General features: G+C 51.2%; 1 protein-coding gene across 2 annotated transcripts in view; it reads left to right on the top strand.

The window, feature by feature from the left end:
* Window positions 1-197: 197 nt before the first annotated feature.
* CUL9 (cullin 9) overlaps window positions 198-15,754 on the top strand; it is a 37,378-nt gene continuing 21,821 nt past the window's right edge. The window contains exons 1-16 of one of the 2 annotated variants that reach the window (XM_036317127.1): window positions 198-331; window positions 1,623-2,226; window positions 2,814-2,968; window positions 3,303-3,803; window positions 4,313-4,448; window positions 4,597-4,790; window positions 5,048-5,453; window positions 6,698-6,890; window positions 9,881-10,088; window positions 12,113-12,309; window positions 12,664-12,881; window positions 13,686-13,935; window positions 14,022-14,127; window positions 14,820-15,047; window positions 15,333-15,423; window positions 15,525-15,729. In XM_036317127.1, the coding sequence (XP_036173020.1) occupies window positions 329-331; window positions 1,623-2,226; window positions 2,814-2,968; window positions 3,303-3,803; window positions 4,313-4,448; window positions 4,597-4,790; window positions 5,048-5,453; window positions 6,698-6,890; window positions 9,881-10,088; window positions 12,113-12,309; window positions 12,664-12,881; window positions 13,686-13,935; window positions 14,022-14,127; window positions 14,820-15,047; window positions 15,333-15,423; window positions 15,525-15,729 (3,695 nt within the window). In that variant the 5' untranslated portion in view covers window positions 198-328. The remainder of the gene's footprint in view (window positions 332-1,622; window positions 2,227-2,813; window positions 2,969-3,302; window positions 3,804-4,312; window positions 4,449-4,596; window positions 4,791-5,047; window positions 5,454-6,697; window positions 6,891-9,880; window positions 10,089-12,112; window positions 12,310-12,663; window positions 12,882-13,685; window positions 13,936-14,021; window positions 14,128-14,819; window positions 15,048-15,332; window positions 15,424-15,524; window positions 15,730-15,754) is intronic. The other variant, XM_036317128.1, reaches the window with a different exon arrangement.

Below are 15,754 nucleotides of genomic sequence, written 5' to 3'. Positions count from 1 at the left end.
TCGCCCGGTCTTATCAGCCTCCTCGGACCGCGTGTCTCCCCCATTCTCCCCCCTCCCCCCCCTGCACTCCCCCCCCCCAAACCTGTTCCCACCGCCTTCTGGCCCGCACCGCCCCTGCCTTTCTGCAAGCTCGGGCCTGACCTTGCTGCCTGCACCTACCGGCTGTCTCTTCCCGCGCCTAGCCCTCACCTCCATGCCTCAGTTCACTGCTCCTTATAGGGGCCCCATCCCCCCGAATTTAGGCCTGGCCAGTCGCTCCACTTCTCCACCCTGCTCAGCACTTGTTTACCACCCCGTCACCGGTCTCCTTCCAGGCTTGTCCTGCCCCATGGTAACTAGACCCCCTGCTTCCATGGGGGTCCACATCCTGTGTTTCCCCCTCTCCACACCTTTTTTTTTTTTTTTTACTCTCATCCTTGTACCCCAATATGACCCCTGTCCTGATTACCATCTCTTCATCTGGGTTTACCTTCCACTCTTATTCTCGCCATTCCCTGCTGCCCCACGCTTCTTTATCGCACAGCCATCACCCCGCTCCCTTCATAATCTGGCTTCACAGTGTCCCATCGAGAACTGGCCTGCCTTCTCCAGCTAAGAGTAATGACACTAGATCATGTTTACAGAGCATTCACCATGCGCAGGGCAGCTGTTCGCAGTGCTTTACATGGGCGATCGTCAGTGTTTACTTGATGAGTTCAGTATGAATGTCATTCCCATGTTGCGGAGGAGGAAACTGAGGCTCAGAGGTTAAGTAACTTGCCAAAAACTACACACATAGTAAGTCAGTGAGCCAGAATGCAGTCACGTTTATCTGACGCTGAAATCTGCACTATATTGCCTCTCTCATACCTCCACCATCTCCTGACCCCATTCCCAGCCCTTCAGCTCCACGATTACCACCTCCCTCCATAGCTGCCTGACTTAGACCCTCACCACACATGTAGAATAAATGGAGGACGGGGTCTGGTCTTTACTTCCCATGATTTTATCTGGTTCCCTGGACCCCTCCTCCTTGCACAGTACTCTCATGTGCTTTTCCCATCCAGCCATCTGGATGTGGGTGTCTGCAGCTCACCCTCCTTTCATCTATATTCTCTATAGCTGCCATGGCTCACTCCTTTATATCCACCTTCCAGCGTTACCCTGTCATTTATAACCCCCCCCCCCCCCCCCCCGGCTCACCCCTCTTCCACCCTGACTTTCCTCACTTGTTCTGGCCCCACAGTCTCCCATGCTGCTGTCTTTCGTGCTCATCCTTGTCATTCTTCTGAGTCCTGATCTGGATCCCTCAGACACCCTGCTGTTCTGCCCAGATTGTCCTGCTTAACTGTCACCTCTTTTTGTTACCTTGCCTGTTCTCATCTCATAACCTCTTCCATTTCTTAAACCTCTTTGTTTTACCCTTAGCTGTTTTCACTCTATTCTTCCTTCTTGTATATATCCCAGAGTATGTTCAAGTTATTTATTTCATGCTATTCTTGGCCTTTCTACTTGGCCCCTAAATTCCATCATGCAACCTACCCATCACCACCCACCCTGTCTGTGTCTCAAGATTCTACCCCTCCATGTAGTCTTTCCCCTTATTCCATATTACCTTTCTCTTTTCTGCTTGTGTGTCCCAGGAGGTCAGGATGGTGGGGGAACGGCGCACTGGGGACCTCATGGTGCCCTTGGGGCCTCGGCTGCAGGCATATCCCGAAGAACTTATTCGACAGCGTCCTGGGCACGATGGACGTCCTGAATACCTGATCCGATGGAGTGTCCTGAAGTGTGGGGAAGAGGGTAGAGTGGATGTGGAAGAGGGCAAGGCAGAGCACATCCTCATGTGGCTGTCAGCCCCCGAGGTCTATGCCAACTGCCCCATGCTGCTGGGTGAGTGGGCTCTATCTAAAGGACCTCAGCGTGAGCCAGCGGCGGGTGCAGGAAGCTTTCCCCGAGACCCAGGAGGCCTGGATGACGTGGCAATGGGAGAGATGGAAGCTGATGTCCGGGCGCTGGTGCAGAGGGCTGCCAGGCAGCTGGCAGAAGGTGGGACCTCGAGCCTCACGGCCGCTGTGCTCCACACCATCCACGTGCTCAGTGCCTACGCCAGCATCGGGCCCCTCACTGGGGTCTTCAGGGAGACAGGAGCCCTGGACCTGCTCATGCACATGCTGTGCAACCCGGAGCCTCAGATCCGGCGGAGTGCGGGCAAGTTGCTGCAGGCTCTGGCAGCCCACGACGCTGGTAAGAGACAGGCAGGGGAGGAAGGCAAGAGAATGGGGCCACAAGGAGTAAGAACAGGAAGAGGAAGGATTTCCCAACTCTAACACCAACTCAATGCAAAGGAAAACTATAGCTGAATAGGCTATTGCTTATTAATCTATAGAGGATACAATGATAGGAACTGGTTTGTTTGTTCATTCTCAGTGCAGTGACAAAGATGAGAATAGGGTAGGTTTATATTTTTAAACTGTGGGTTGAGATTCATTAGTTGGTGAATCCTCTCTATTCTTCTTCCCTCTGTCTTGGGTGGCGCATAGTTGTAAAACCAGTTTGGTGAGTTATAACCAACATTTTAAAAAAATGTTAAAATATTAGTATTAGCATTTAAGGTAAGTTTTGTAGCAGTTCAGTGTAAGTTTTGGAGTTCAGTGTATATTTCAGTTATAGACGTATACACCTACATCAGGCTGCCATGTAAAATGTATATCTTACTGTGAGTCTCAGCCACAAAGAAGTGAAGACCTTGGGCAGGGGATGGAGAGTCTAGGAGAGACAGAGGGAAAGTATTGGGGATTGAGGAGAGGATACGGATTGGGTGTGGATTACAGGGAGTCGGGCTCACGTCCTTCTGTCACTGAGCCAGCAAGATGGCATCGAGCAGCACATGGACTTTGACAGCCGCTATACTTTGCTGGAGCTGTTTGCAGAGACCACATCCTCTGAGGAGCACTGCATGGCCTTTGAGGGCATTCATCTGCCTCAGGTACTCAGCCTGCCTCAGGCTGTGGGGCACATGCTGTTGTAGGTCTTGGGCATCGTTTCTGACAGTGTGGTTCAGGACTGCCTCAGCGTCAGAGCCACCTGGGAGATTGTTAAAACGAAGGTTCATGCCCCCTCCCCACTCGGAACTCCTGAGATTAGAACTCAGGAATCTGTGTTTTAAGACACCTCTTGGGTGTCTCTCATATAAATCACAGTTTGAGAACTATAGGTATGAGGATGACGCCTTTTTGTTTTTCTGTAGAGGATGCTATTGAGGGGCAAGGAGAGGGGCTAAAGCTGGGAGATGAACCTACACCACAGACTGTTCCCTACAGATCCCAGGAAAGCTGCTCTTCTCCCTGGTGAAACGCTACCTGTGTGTCACTTCCTTGCTGGACCAGCTGAATAACAGTCCAGAGCCCGGGGCTGGAGACCGAGGCTCCCTGCCCCCAGGGGAGGAGAAAAGCCGGGGGCAGCGGGAGCTGGAGTTCAGTATGGCTGTGGGCAACCTCATCTCAGAGCTGGTGCGGAGCATGGGCTGGGCCCAGAACCTCGGCGAGAGGGGCATGTCGCCTCCCCGGCCGTCCCGGTCCATCTTTCAGCCCTGCATTTCAGGCCCCAGCGGTTTACTCCCCACCACGGTTGCCACCCCCAGAAAGCAAGAACGGGCCTTCCGCCAGCGTTACGAGTTCTCTAGCCGTAGTGGCTATGGTGAATACGTGCAGCAGACACTGGTGCCGGGGATGCGCGTGCGGATGCTGGATGATTACGAGGAGGTCAGTGCCGGGGAGGAGGGCGAGTTCCGGCAGAGCAACAATGGCGTGCCCCCTGTGCAGGTGAGAGCGCATGGCGGTGGGACCCTGATGGGGATCCTTTTGGGTGGCGCATAGCTGGGGCTTCCGTGCAGGAGACTGGCAGGCCACCCAAGGAGAAAACTCCCAAGGGAACTAGACTGGTTAAAGGGGATCAGCAATCGAAGGGGGGCTTTTGGGGGCCTGAGAAAATCCGGCGGGAGTAGGTGGGCTATGAGGTCAAGGAGAGACTCACACCCAGGAAGCAGAACCCCATATATGGAGACACCCCTGCCCCCTACCCATGTAGTTGGCTGGGAGGGCGTGTAGAAGCAGAGGCCGTCAAGGTTCGGGAGAGATGAGAGGCAGGGCCTCCTCTGACAGGGAAAGGGAGCCTTTGGCTATCCGGAGGATTTCCCAAGCCTAGCCAGGTGTGCATCTGAGGGCTGTGTGCCCCCGGTCTTGGCCCAGCATGCCCCCTCAAGCCTGCACAACCCAGGACTCAGATGGTGAGCCCTCTCTGTTCTCCTTCCCTCTGTCTTGCTCCATACCAGGTCTTCTGGCAGGTGATGGGTCGCACCTACTGGGTGCACTGGCACATGCTAGAGATCCTGGGCCCTGAGGAAGCTGCTGTGGGTACAGCTTCAGCAGCTGTGGAGAAGGGGGCAGGACCCACTATGTTGGGCACAGGTGAGTCTTAGAGGGGACATGGGCCTTGTGTCCCTGAACAGAGGAGGAGTGGCTGGGATGAAGCCACTCCTGATCCGCAGCTGCCCCAGAGATTCAGAAATCCACTGTGTCCCTGGCGGGTGCTGAGACCCTTTGCCTGTGTTCTCAGCACTTCCCTCCTGGGACTGGAAGCCCGTGGATGGGCTCTACTCTTTGCCATATCTCCAGCCTGAGCCTCAGAAGAATGAGAAGTTGGGATACCTGACCCAGGCTGAGTGGTGGGAACTGCTCTTCTTCATCAAGAAGTTGGACATATGTGAGCAGCAGCCAATTTTTCAGAATCTTCGGGAGAACCTGGATGAGGTATTACGGGCCTGAGACACCTGGGGGGTTGGCAGTGGGGTTAGAAGTGGGGTTGTCCAAGGGGATTCTAGGTACAGGAGTGCTTAGGAGGAGGCTGGTGCTGTAGGTTAGAGATGATGAGGGGCGCTGCTGTGGGAGGAGGCAGAAGCTGTGAGGGTGCGGTATGCCGGTGTGCGGGGCATGGCGAGAGGTGGCCGCTCTTCCCCGGGACCTTTGTGTCTCTTGTCCCTGATACGCGTACCCCCATCTGCTGACAGACCCTGGAGGAAAAGGCCCTCGGTGAGATCTCCGTGCCCAAAGAGGTGGCTGAAGGTCTGCTACAGGTTCTCTGGAACCGGTTTGAGGGGAGCACCCTCAGTGACCTGCTCAACTCCAAAATCTACACCAAGTACGGGCTGCGACCTGATAAACTAAGCAGCTCATCTTCTTCCCGAAGTCGCTCCTGTACCCCAGATCCAGAAGAGGAGATCAAGTCAGAGGCCAGGTTCTCAGAGGAAGAGACCAAGTGCCCCAAAGCAAAGGCTGAGCCCCACAAAGCAGAGGCAGAGGCTGCCAAGGGAAAAACTCAGCCCCCCATGGCACAGAGTGATTCACAACTGTTTAACCAGCTTCTGCTGACTGAGGGAATGGCTCTGTCCCCCGAAATAAAGGAGGCAGCCAGTGGTGAGTTATGTGCCAGGAGGGGAGGGCATTAAAGTTGGAAAAAGTCCTGGGTGGTCCCCAGAGAAATGGGTATTCAGAGGGAAAGACATGAAAAAAAGGTCATGTTAGCTGGTTTGGCTCAGTGGATAGAGTGTCAGCCTACGTACTGAAAGGTCCCGGGTTTGTTCCAGTCAAGGGTATGTACCTCAGTTGCAGGCTCCTCCCTGGCCAGGGCCTGGTCCGGCACATGCAGGAGGCAACCAATCGATGGGTTTCTCTCACATCAATGTTTCTGTCTTTCCCTCTCTCTTCTACTCTCTCTAAAAATCAATGGAAAAATATCCTTGGGTGAGGATTTAAAGGAAAAAAAGGCCACGTTTGCACAGGAAAATGATTTGGAAGCATATGTCAATTTTCCTTCCTTTGGTCTTGATTGTATCTAATCAATCACAGCTCCCTTTCTTTAGTATCCGTGGAAAAGGAGTGCCCATTTTCCAGGGAATCTTTGTCTTCAATGTTTGACTATTTTTCTTTTTTAAAATATATATTTTTTTTATTGATTTCAGAGAGGAAGGGAGAGGGATAGAGAGATAGAAACAGCAATGATGAGAGAATCATTGACCGGCTGCCTCCTGCACGCCCCCTACTGGGGATCGAGCCCACAAACCAGGCATGTGCCCTTGACCAGAATCGAACCTGGGACCCTTCAGTCCTCAGGCTGACGCTCTAACCACTGAGCCAAACCAGCTAGGGCCGTGGTCGGCAAACTGCAGCTCCCAAGCCCCATGTGGCTCTTTGGTCCCTTGAGTGTGGCTCTTCCTAAGCCTTAGGAGTACCCTAATTAAGTTAATAACAATGTACCTACCCATATAGTTTAAGTTTAAAAAATTTGGCCCTCAAAAGAAATTTCAATCGTCGTACTGTTGATATTTGGCTCTGTTGACTAATGAGTTTGCCGACCACTGAGCTAGGGCAATGTTTGACTATTAAATGCCTTTCACAGAATTGGATATGTTCTGAATGCATGCTACAGTGATGAATAATATATGAAAACTAGAGGCCTGATGCACAAAATTCGTGCAAGGGGCTCGGCTCTCACAGCCAGGGCTTCATTGTTCTGCTGTTTGGTCTAATCAGCACATTAGCTCTTTATTATACAGGATTATAGGGGATGTCAGTAGGAAAACTGGGCTTGACCTTTAAGGACTTCTAACGTGGAGGTGCCGTATTTTTTTAAGCCACTGCCTTTCCCTCATCCATTTCAGAAATGGCTAGAGCCTTGCGGGGTCCAGGTCCACGCAGCTCCCTGGATCAGCAAGTGGCGGCTGTTGTGGCTACAGTGCAGATATCCAGCTTGGACACAAACCTGCAGCTCTCAAGCCTCGATGCCCTCTCTCAGGCTGTGGAGGAGGTCACTGAGCCGGACCACCCTCTGGTCCGCCCTGACAGATCCCTGAGGTTGGAATGGTGGAGAGGGAAGCAGTTTGGTTTAAGCTAGTGGGGTGGGAAGGATCCCTGAGATTAAGAATTAGGCTGCGGGTGAAAAGGAGGGTCAGTCTGAGGAGCAACAGAGCGGAGGAGGGAGTATTACTGAGGCTAATATTGTCACAGCACTTGTTTTTGGGCTTTAACGTTTTGCTTGCATTCTCTCATTAAGTCCTCCTATCATCTGAGGAAGACTCACTCCTATTCTCATCCCTTTGTATGGTGAGGAAACCGAGGCTTAGGGAGTTTAACCAACTTGCCCAGAGTTTGACAGAAAGCAGAGCTCGGATTCAGACCTAGGAACTTTTGGCTCCAGAACTTGAGTTTTTTTCTTTTCTCTTCCCTTCTTTTTTCCTACCTCCCTACTTTCTATGTGGAAATGGGTTTTTAATACCCCTTAATTATGTAAATAATATACAAATACATTCTCATTTTAAAAGATCTGAAGACCATAAAAGAACATAGAATGAAGAGCTAATTTCTTTTCACCACTGTCATTCGGATGTGTAGCCTTCTGACCTTCTCTAGTTTTACATTTGTTGGTGTGTTGGATCTAGAACATTTCCCGAGTTTGTGTCTTAGTATATGTACTCACGCTACATGTTTCTGCAACTCTTCTCCCACGCTCAGTATGTCTAACAGGGCTCTCCATGTCAGTACGCATGGAGCTGCCTCCATATTTCCCTCTGCGTAGGACTCTGAAATACGATTGTGTCCAAGTTCAAATACAGAGTTTCCCTCACATCTGCCAACACTGGATATTAGCATGTTTTAAGAATCTGTCTGATTGGCAAAATTTAAAATGATTGGTTTTAATTTCTTAGTTCTAGTGAAGTTAGGTATATTTGCACTCATTTGTTGTGTTTCTTCTATAAATATTGTGTTTTTTGTTTGTTTCTTTGTTTTTAATATATATATTTTTTATTTCAGAGAGGAAGGGAGAGAGAGAGACAGAAACATCAATAAGAGAGAATCATTGATTGCCTCCTGCACACCCCACACTGGGGATAGAGCCCGCAACCCAGTACCCTGGCTGGGAATCAAACCATTACGTCTTGATTCACAGTTTGGTGCTCACCCACTGAGCCATGCTGGCCGGGCTAAATATTCTGTTTTTACCCTTTGCCCATTTTCTTACTGGGTCTTTTTCTTACTGACTTATAGACATTCTGGATATTAATCTGTTACTTATGTTTCAAATATCTTGCCTTTTTTTCAAAATCATAACTATTTTCTCAATATAAAATGATTCATGCTCACTGTAAGAAAATGGGAAATTATGAAGGTAAAAATCATCTGAAAACCTTTATGCAGAGATAGTCACTGTTAACATTTCTGTAAACACCCTTATTTATATTTCTGTACCTATTCAGATATAGTACCTATGTGTGTTAGCCCATTTGTCAGAACCATGACTGCAGAGGGCATATATATTTAAAGCGTATTTGACTCACTTTAAAATCATAAAGCATGAGAAAAGGCAGATAAAAACAGGACTTCCCCAGTACCTGTATTTGCCTTCTTTTTCCAGAATTTCTCCTTTTGTGTATCTTAACTCCATAGTTCATAGACTACCTCCTCAGTATGCATCTCTGTCCCTGTGGAGAAAGATGTCATTCCTGGTTTTCCCCCTCTTGTGATGGTCACTGTGATCTAGGGACTCGGGGGTACTTCTTCCTTCCCTTACGATAGCATTTCCACTGGACCCTCTCTCTGACTCTTGTTGCTTATCTCTTAACTTTGTGGATAGTGCCTTTCATTGTGCTCAAGTTTTAGACTGTAGTGTTGCTATATTTTTCAACTTTTTATTTTGGCTTCTAGATTTTAAGTCCTACTTAAGAGGGGCTATCCTATTTCAGGATTACAAAAATATTTCCCGCCCTCGCCAGTGTGCTCAGTGGTTAGAGTATGGGCCCACGCACCGAAGAGTCTCGGGCGGGAGGTATCCAATCTGTGTGTCTCTCTCACATTGATATTTCTCTCCCTCTCTCTCCCCCCCCCCCCTTCCTCTCTTCCTCTCTTCCCTTCTCCCTTCTCCCTCCACTCTCTTTAAAGATCAGTGGAGTCAGCTGACTTGGCTCAGTGGTTGAGCTGGTTGTCAGCCAGGAGGTCAGGGTTCGATACCAATCAGGGCACATGCCTGGGGAGGCGTGCTCCTAGGAGGCAGCCGATCAGTGATTCTCTCTCATTATTGATGTTTTTACCTCTCTCCCTCTCCCTTCCTCTCTGAAATCAATTTTTTAAAAAGCTAAAAAAATGAATGGAAAAAATGTCCTCGGGTCAGGATGAACCAAAATTAACAAAAATATATGTCCATATATATTCTAAAAATATCTACGATTTTGACTTTTATATTTATTTTAAAATGTTTGCTATTTATTTTTGCAAATGAAGTGAAGCGGAGTTCCAGCTTTATTTTTTCCAGGTGGATAGCCAGGTGTCTCCACGTCATGTTTCACATGGTCCTTCCTGTCCTTTCTGACTGGGATGCGGCCCTTGTCTCCCTTCTCATCTGTTGACCTGTTTGACTACCCTGTATTATCTCCAGAGTTTTCATTATTAGAACTTTATATTTATACTTTGATAACTAGTAGGCAAGTCTGTTCTTTCTTTCCAAACATTTTTTGACTATTCCTGCATATTTCCCTTCCTGGGCCTGAATCTGCCTATCATGTTTAAAGAAATAAACTTTTTAGGCATTCTGATTAGAATTTCATTGAATTTATAGACTTATTTGAAAAGATGAGCCAGAGTTTGTAACCAGTTTGTTCTGCTGACTCCTTCATGAAGTGAGGAGCCAGAGGCAGTTAGACTGCTGTGGAGGGGGCATCAGGAGTGAGGCTGAGGCAAGAAGAGCAGGTGGGGAAGGGGATGGGGTGAGGGACTGGAACTCGGTGCACAGGGCTAGGCGGGGAGTCAGGCATGACTCTTGGGGTGGGAAACGCCAATTTCTCTCCTCCCAGAGAGAAGCTAGTGAAGACACTGGTGGAGCTGCTGACCAACCAGGTGGGAGAGAAGATGGTGGTGGTGCTGGCCCTGCGCCTCCTGTACTTGCTCATGACCAAGAATGAATGGCGCCCCCTCTTTGCCAGGGAGGGTGGCATCTACGCTGTGCTGGTTTGCATGCAAGAATACAAGACTTCCGTCTTGGTGCAGCAGGCAGGGCTGGCGGTGAGTGGACTGGGAGTGAGTGAGGGGTGAGATGGGCAGGGTGGGGGACTGCTGACCTCGGGGAGGTACTGTGGTGATTTACATCAGCGGGGAGACCTTGGGACCAAAAGATGCAGGTGGATTTAAGAGTTCCAGCTGGACAGTCTTGGAGATAGAGTGCCGCGTGAAGAAAGGGAGAAAGATGTCTGTAAGAATGACTGCAAGTTTGCAGTTGAGCAGCAGATGGGTGAGGTGGCCATTTACTAGCTGGAAGAAAGTTGGAGGAGGAAGAGGAATGGAGAGAAGTCAGGAGTTGGGTTTTTAGGTGTGTTGAATTTTCCATGTCTTTTTAGTTACAATTAGGTGTCTGGTTAAAGACTAATTTTCTAGATGTGACAGAGTAGGTTTTTACCCTTTGATCTGAGTTTTTACCCTTACACAGAAAATATCCCTTCCCATATGTGTGTAAAACAAAGCCAACATTGCCATTGTCTTGCCACCCTGGGACGAGAAAATGGAGAAGGGAGGCCCTCGTCCAGGAGAGCTTTAGAGAATTGGCTTCCAGAATGATCCAGGCATTCGTGCTGGCTGGCAGGATGTGGCAGGGTGTGCTCTGTATAGGCTGAGGGTCCTGGAGGGGGACAGGGAGGCCTCAGGTATGAGAATGCTTTCCAAGTACAAAGGCAAAGTGTGGACAGGAGCACAGATCCCCCTGGAGCAGGCTGTCCCAGCGAGAGGCGGGAGGCTCTTTTCTCTGTGGGCCTACTGCGTGCTGCTTCTCCCAAGAGCAGCCAAGCATTCATCGTCTAGGCCAGTGGTCAGCAAACTCATTAGTCAACAGAGCCAAATATCAATAGTACAACGATTGAAATTTCTTTTGAGAGCCAAATTTTTTAAACTTAAACTATATAGGTAGGTACATTGTTATTAACTTAATTAGGGTAATCCTAAGGCTTAGGAAGAGCCACACTCAAGGGGCCAAAGAGCCGCATGTGGCTCGCGAGCCGCAGTTTGCCAACCACGGGTCTAGGCCATGTCTGCTGATAGAATTCCCTGACCTTTTCAAGTTGCTTGACCATAATACAGCATTTGCCTCTTGCCCTGTAACAAAATCGCACCATTTTGTATCTAACATGAGGTCTACAGAATTCAGCTAATTGGGAGAGAGTGGGGTAGCCCAAGGGAGAAAGCCTTATGATGAGGCAGCACTTGCTTTGAGGGCCCAGGTCTCAGGAGGGCGATTTTCCTGGGAATTATGTCTAATTCCTAGAGGGTTTCTTGGGAGCCAACTCTTTCCCCAGGAGAGACCTTCTCCACTCCAGTGGTAGAGTGTTCATCTTTATTTTTTTGTATAGTACCAGCAAACAAGTTTGCACGTTGCAAGTATTTTTTCCTATAACTACAACTACTCTGCCGGGGAGGAAGCCCAAGTAGCCTTGCTGAGGAGGGTGGGACACTGGTTTTGGAGGCCAGGGGACATAGTTTGGGAATGTTGGCATCTAAGTGGTAACTGAAGCTATGGGCGTGGCCCAGGTTGCCTAGGGCGGGCATGCAGAGTGAGAAGAGAACGGGGACAGGAACTTGCATGTGTAAGGTCTAGGCAGAGGAACACCAGGGAGGGAGGACAACCCGGCAGACATGAACTTACGGACGTCAAGGGAAGAGACGTTTCGCAAAGGCAGGAGCTGTCAAGCAAGAAGGAAACAACTTCAAGGAAAGCTTTTGCTGACAACTAAGTGCTGTGAAAGGGCCCCATTCTGAGGCGAAGCTACGGGAGGGGCAGCCATCCCACCAGTTAGCCTTGGTGCCGGTAGAGAGAAACTGGACTCATATTACCACCATTGAGCCTTAGAGTTCTTTGCTTTATTTTGTCTTTTTTCTTTGCTTTTGTTTTTTAGTATTTAATGTCCCATCAGTGCCTTTTCCATTTCCATCTCTTACTCTGCTCCCCCAAAGTTTGAGATCTAGAAGGATGGCCTGGCCCTCTCCGTCCTCTGCCGGTGGCTCTGCTCCCTCCTAACTCTGCCCCCATGTCCCTCTTGCAGGCACTGAAGATGCTGGCCATTGCCAGCTCCTTGGAGAACCGCGACTTCTTTACTAGCCAGGATTCTGCCCACCCATTGTTCGACGTGCAGATGACCAGAGAGATCTTCGCCAGCATCGACTCAGCCACCCGCCCGGGCTCGGACAGCCTGCTCCTCACCATCCCTGCCGCGGTGATCTTGATGCTGAACACAGAGGGGTCAGGGCCTCACCCTCCGAACCGCAAACTCCCGCCGCGCCCCAGTCACCACTGCTCTCCCCACGTCTCACTGCCCCTCAGAAACTCCCTTGTTTGTGCCTCTGGGTGAAACTTCAGTGGCCTCTCTGACTGTCGTTGGGGGAACGGCCAAGTGCTTGAGGGCAGGGTGACGCCCAGCGAGCGGAGACACCCTGGCCTCTCCTTCCTTCTTGGGATTGGGCGGAGTGACCCGAGGCCGAGGACCCCTGAAGCCCCTTCCTCCCCAGATGCTGGGCTTCTCCCCGGTGTATCTGCTTCCTATTTCTGTTGTGTTCACTCTGTCAACTTCTTCCCGGGTCACCTCTCTCCTCCCAGGTGCTCCTCCGCAGTGAGAAATGGCCTGATCCTGCTCAGCCTGCTTTTGGGCAACCACCACACTCTGGGAGACCAGATTATCACCCGAGAGCTGAGAGACACCTTGTTTAGGCACTCGGGGATCGCCCTGGGGACGGACCCCATGCCCACCATACGCACCGTCCTCATGATCCTCTTCAACCGCTACTCGGAGCCGCCGGGCAGTCCTGAGCGCACAGGTACCATTGTGGGGAGGTGGTCTGCTGAGGAGCCAGGCAGTGCCCGCCGGTGGCCAGGAAGGCTACCACTGGCGTCCTCAGACCGTACTAGAGGGACGCAGGGAGCCTTCAGGAAGTGAGTGAGGCTTTGGGGCTCAAGTTAGGTCTCAGGTAGAACTTCCTGCCAAGAGGGGAGGATTCCTAGAATAGGGATAAGGAAATTGCCTTCTCTGAATGGCTTCCGGCGTGTGAGGTTGCCATCGGTTTGGTCTGGGTTTGGTCCAGTCTTACTGGACACCAAAAGGTTGGTTGAAGTAATTTATAGAGAGGCCTTTTTTGGTGAAATTGTAATTTACAGTACAGAAAGTTGACGACTAGAAACTGCTGTCATAGGGAGGAATCCCTATGTGTTTCACAAACAAGTGAAAACCCAGAAGTGTGGGGGAGAGTGAAGAAAGCAGTGTCCTTTAGCGTGTCTGTCTGAAGCCCCCAGGCCAGGTTAGTGCAGGTGCTCTTACACCAGCTGACGTTTACTGGCGTATGTGACAGCATAGTTCACGTCTAATCATAAATGTAATTGTATGATATAGGAGATTAAAAATGGTAAATGTGACAGTGTTTGCCTTTCTAGACATTTCTTCAGATGTAGCTAGGTATATATTTGGGGCCAGAAAGAAAATCCCCTATAGTTTTGTAAAATCTGCAGGCACCTCCGAATGGGAGGGAAATCTGGGGGTGATTTTCAGGACCTGCCCATTTCTCGGTTTGGCCAACTTGTATGAATCCTCTTTGTATGTATTTTCTTCCTCCCGTGTGTCTGGGCAGCAACACTGGAGCCCCCCGGTGCCCAGGGCCAGGATGGGTCCCCCGAGCTGCTGATCCGGTCCCTGGTTGGAGGCCCATCTGCAGAACTCCTCCTGGACTTGGAGCGTGTGCTGTGCCGTGAAGGGGGCCCTGGGGGGGCCCTGAGGCCCCTCCTCAAGCGCCTCCAGGAGGAGGCCCAGCCCTTCCTCCTGTTGCTGCGGACTCTGGATGCCCCCGGGCCCAACAAAACCCTGCTGCTGACGGCGCTGGGGTAAGGGACCTGTCCAGGCCCGTGCGTTGGTGGCGAGGGCCGCTGGCAGACTGTAGGGACTTCACTTGTTTCCATCCCCTCACCAGGGTCATGACCCAGCTGCTGGATTACTCTGAGGCAATGGCCCTCCCCTGGCATGAGGTCTTGGAGCCCTGCCTCAACTGCCTGAGTAGCCCCAGTAGTGACTCTGAGGTAACCAGAGACGTGGCAAGGGTGGGGGAGGGAAAGGCAGCCTCGGGCCCCAGCTACTTCTGGAGGGACAGCATAGCCTTTCTGAAGGGGCTGGACACTGGGAGGGGTGGGTCAGAAGGAGAAGCTGATACCACCTAAGAGTCTCCAGAACCGGGCCTTTGAAATAGAGGTGTACGTCCCAGATACTGTGGGTTTGGTGCTAGACCACTACAGTGAAGCGAATATCGCAATAAAGCAAATTGTAATCTTTTTGCTGGTGGAGGGCCTTGCCTTTAATTTGTTAAAAATGCAACATCTGTCATGCCCCATAAAGCTAAATGCAATAAAATGAGTTGTGCCTGTATAAGCTTTTGGCTGCACCTGGATTTAGATTCCTGGTTGAAGAGAAGCCCACATTTAGCAACCCAAACATTCCTGCTCCCCCCGCTTCAGGGTGTGAGAGGCTTGGGCACCGAGGTTGGCTGCTGAGATAGGTTGGCCCTGGCAGGAAGAGGCCTGGGGAGGTGTGCCCAGCTCCTGCCAGCTCACTCTGGACTCCCAGCACCCCAGTCTTCCGTTCCTGCCTTTGGTACTCTCCTTGCCCTGGGTTTCTGAGTTGTTCCAGGATCTCAGCCAGGACCTTCCCTGTACTAACCCCCCCCAACGTGACCTGGCCTTGTTTCCCACACGTCACTCTGTGGCTCTGGGCGCAGATTGTGCAGGAGCTGCTCCGCTTCCTGCACCGCCTGGCCTCGGCGCACAAGGACTACGCGGTGGTGCTGTGCTGCCTGGGAGCCAAGGAGGCCCTCTGCAAAGTGGCGGACAAGCACTCGGCGCTGGTGCTGCGGGCCGGCGAGCTCCGCGACCTGCTGACCGACTGCGAGAAGCACGCCCAGCTCTACAGCAGCCTCACCTCCAGCATCCTGGCTGGCTGCATTCAGGTGGGCCGGCTCGTGGGTACAGAGCGAAGGGAGATGGGAGGCAGAAGCAGGGGAAGGGATTCGGTGTGTCACCCTTTGGCATCCCTGTTGGACATGAGTCATAGCAAACCTGGGGCATTTGTTTCCCAACCTTTACCTCACCTGCTCCTGCTCTTCCAAAGTCTGGGGGAAAGTGGGTTGAGTATCTGTTGCCCTTGGACTCTTTCTCACATGTGTCTTTTACTTTGTTTTTCTGTGTTTTCCCCTCTCCCCCTTCCCTTTCTCTCTCTCCTGTTCTGGCTGCAGATGGTGCTGGGCCAGATCGAAGACCACAGACGAACCCACCAGCCCATCAACATCCCCTTCTTTGACGTGTTCCTCAGGCATCTCTGCCAGGGTTCGTGCCCCCTCTGCCTTCTCCTGGCTCCCACCCCAGCATCTGTTCTTCCCTTCTCTTCTGCTCTCCAGTGCCTTGCCTTTTTTCTCTCAACTAACCAGGCTGTGACCGCCACCCCCTCCCATCGCCCCCAGGCTCCAGTGTGGAAGTGAAGGAGGACAAGTGCTGGGAGAAGGTGGAGGTGTCCTCCAACCCGCACCGGGCCAGCAAGCTGACGGACCGCAACCCCAAGACCTACTGGGAGTCCAACGGCAGCACCGGCTCCCACTCCATCACCGTGCACATGCGCCGTGGTATTCTTGTTAGGTGCGCATACACTCACATGCACAGC

The sequence above is a fragment of the Myotis myotis genome, unplaced genomic scaffold (genome assembly GCF_014108235.1).
Source record: "Myotis myotis isolate mMyoMyo1 unplaced genomic scaffold, mMyoMyo1.p scaffold_m19_p_7, whole genome shotgun sequence".
Lineage (NCBI taxonomy): Eukaryota > Metazoa > Chordata > Mammalia > Chiroptera > Vespertilionidae > Myotis > Myotis myotis.
The sequence above is the reverse complement of the archived record's forward strand: the minus strand, read 5'-3'. Positions and strand labels throughout refer to the sequence as shown.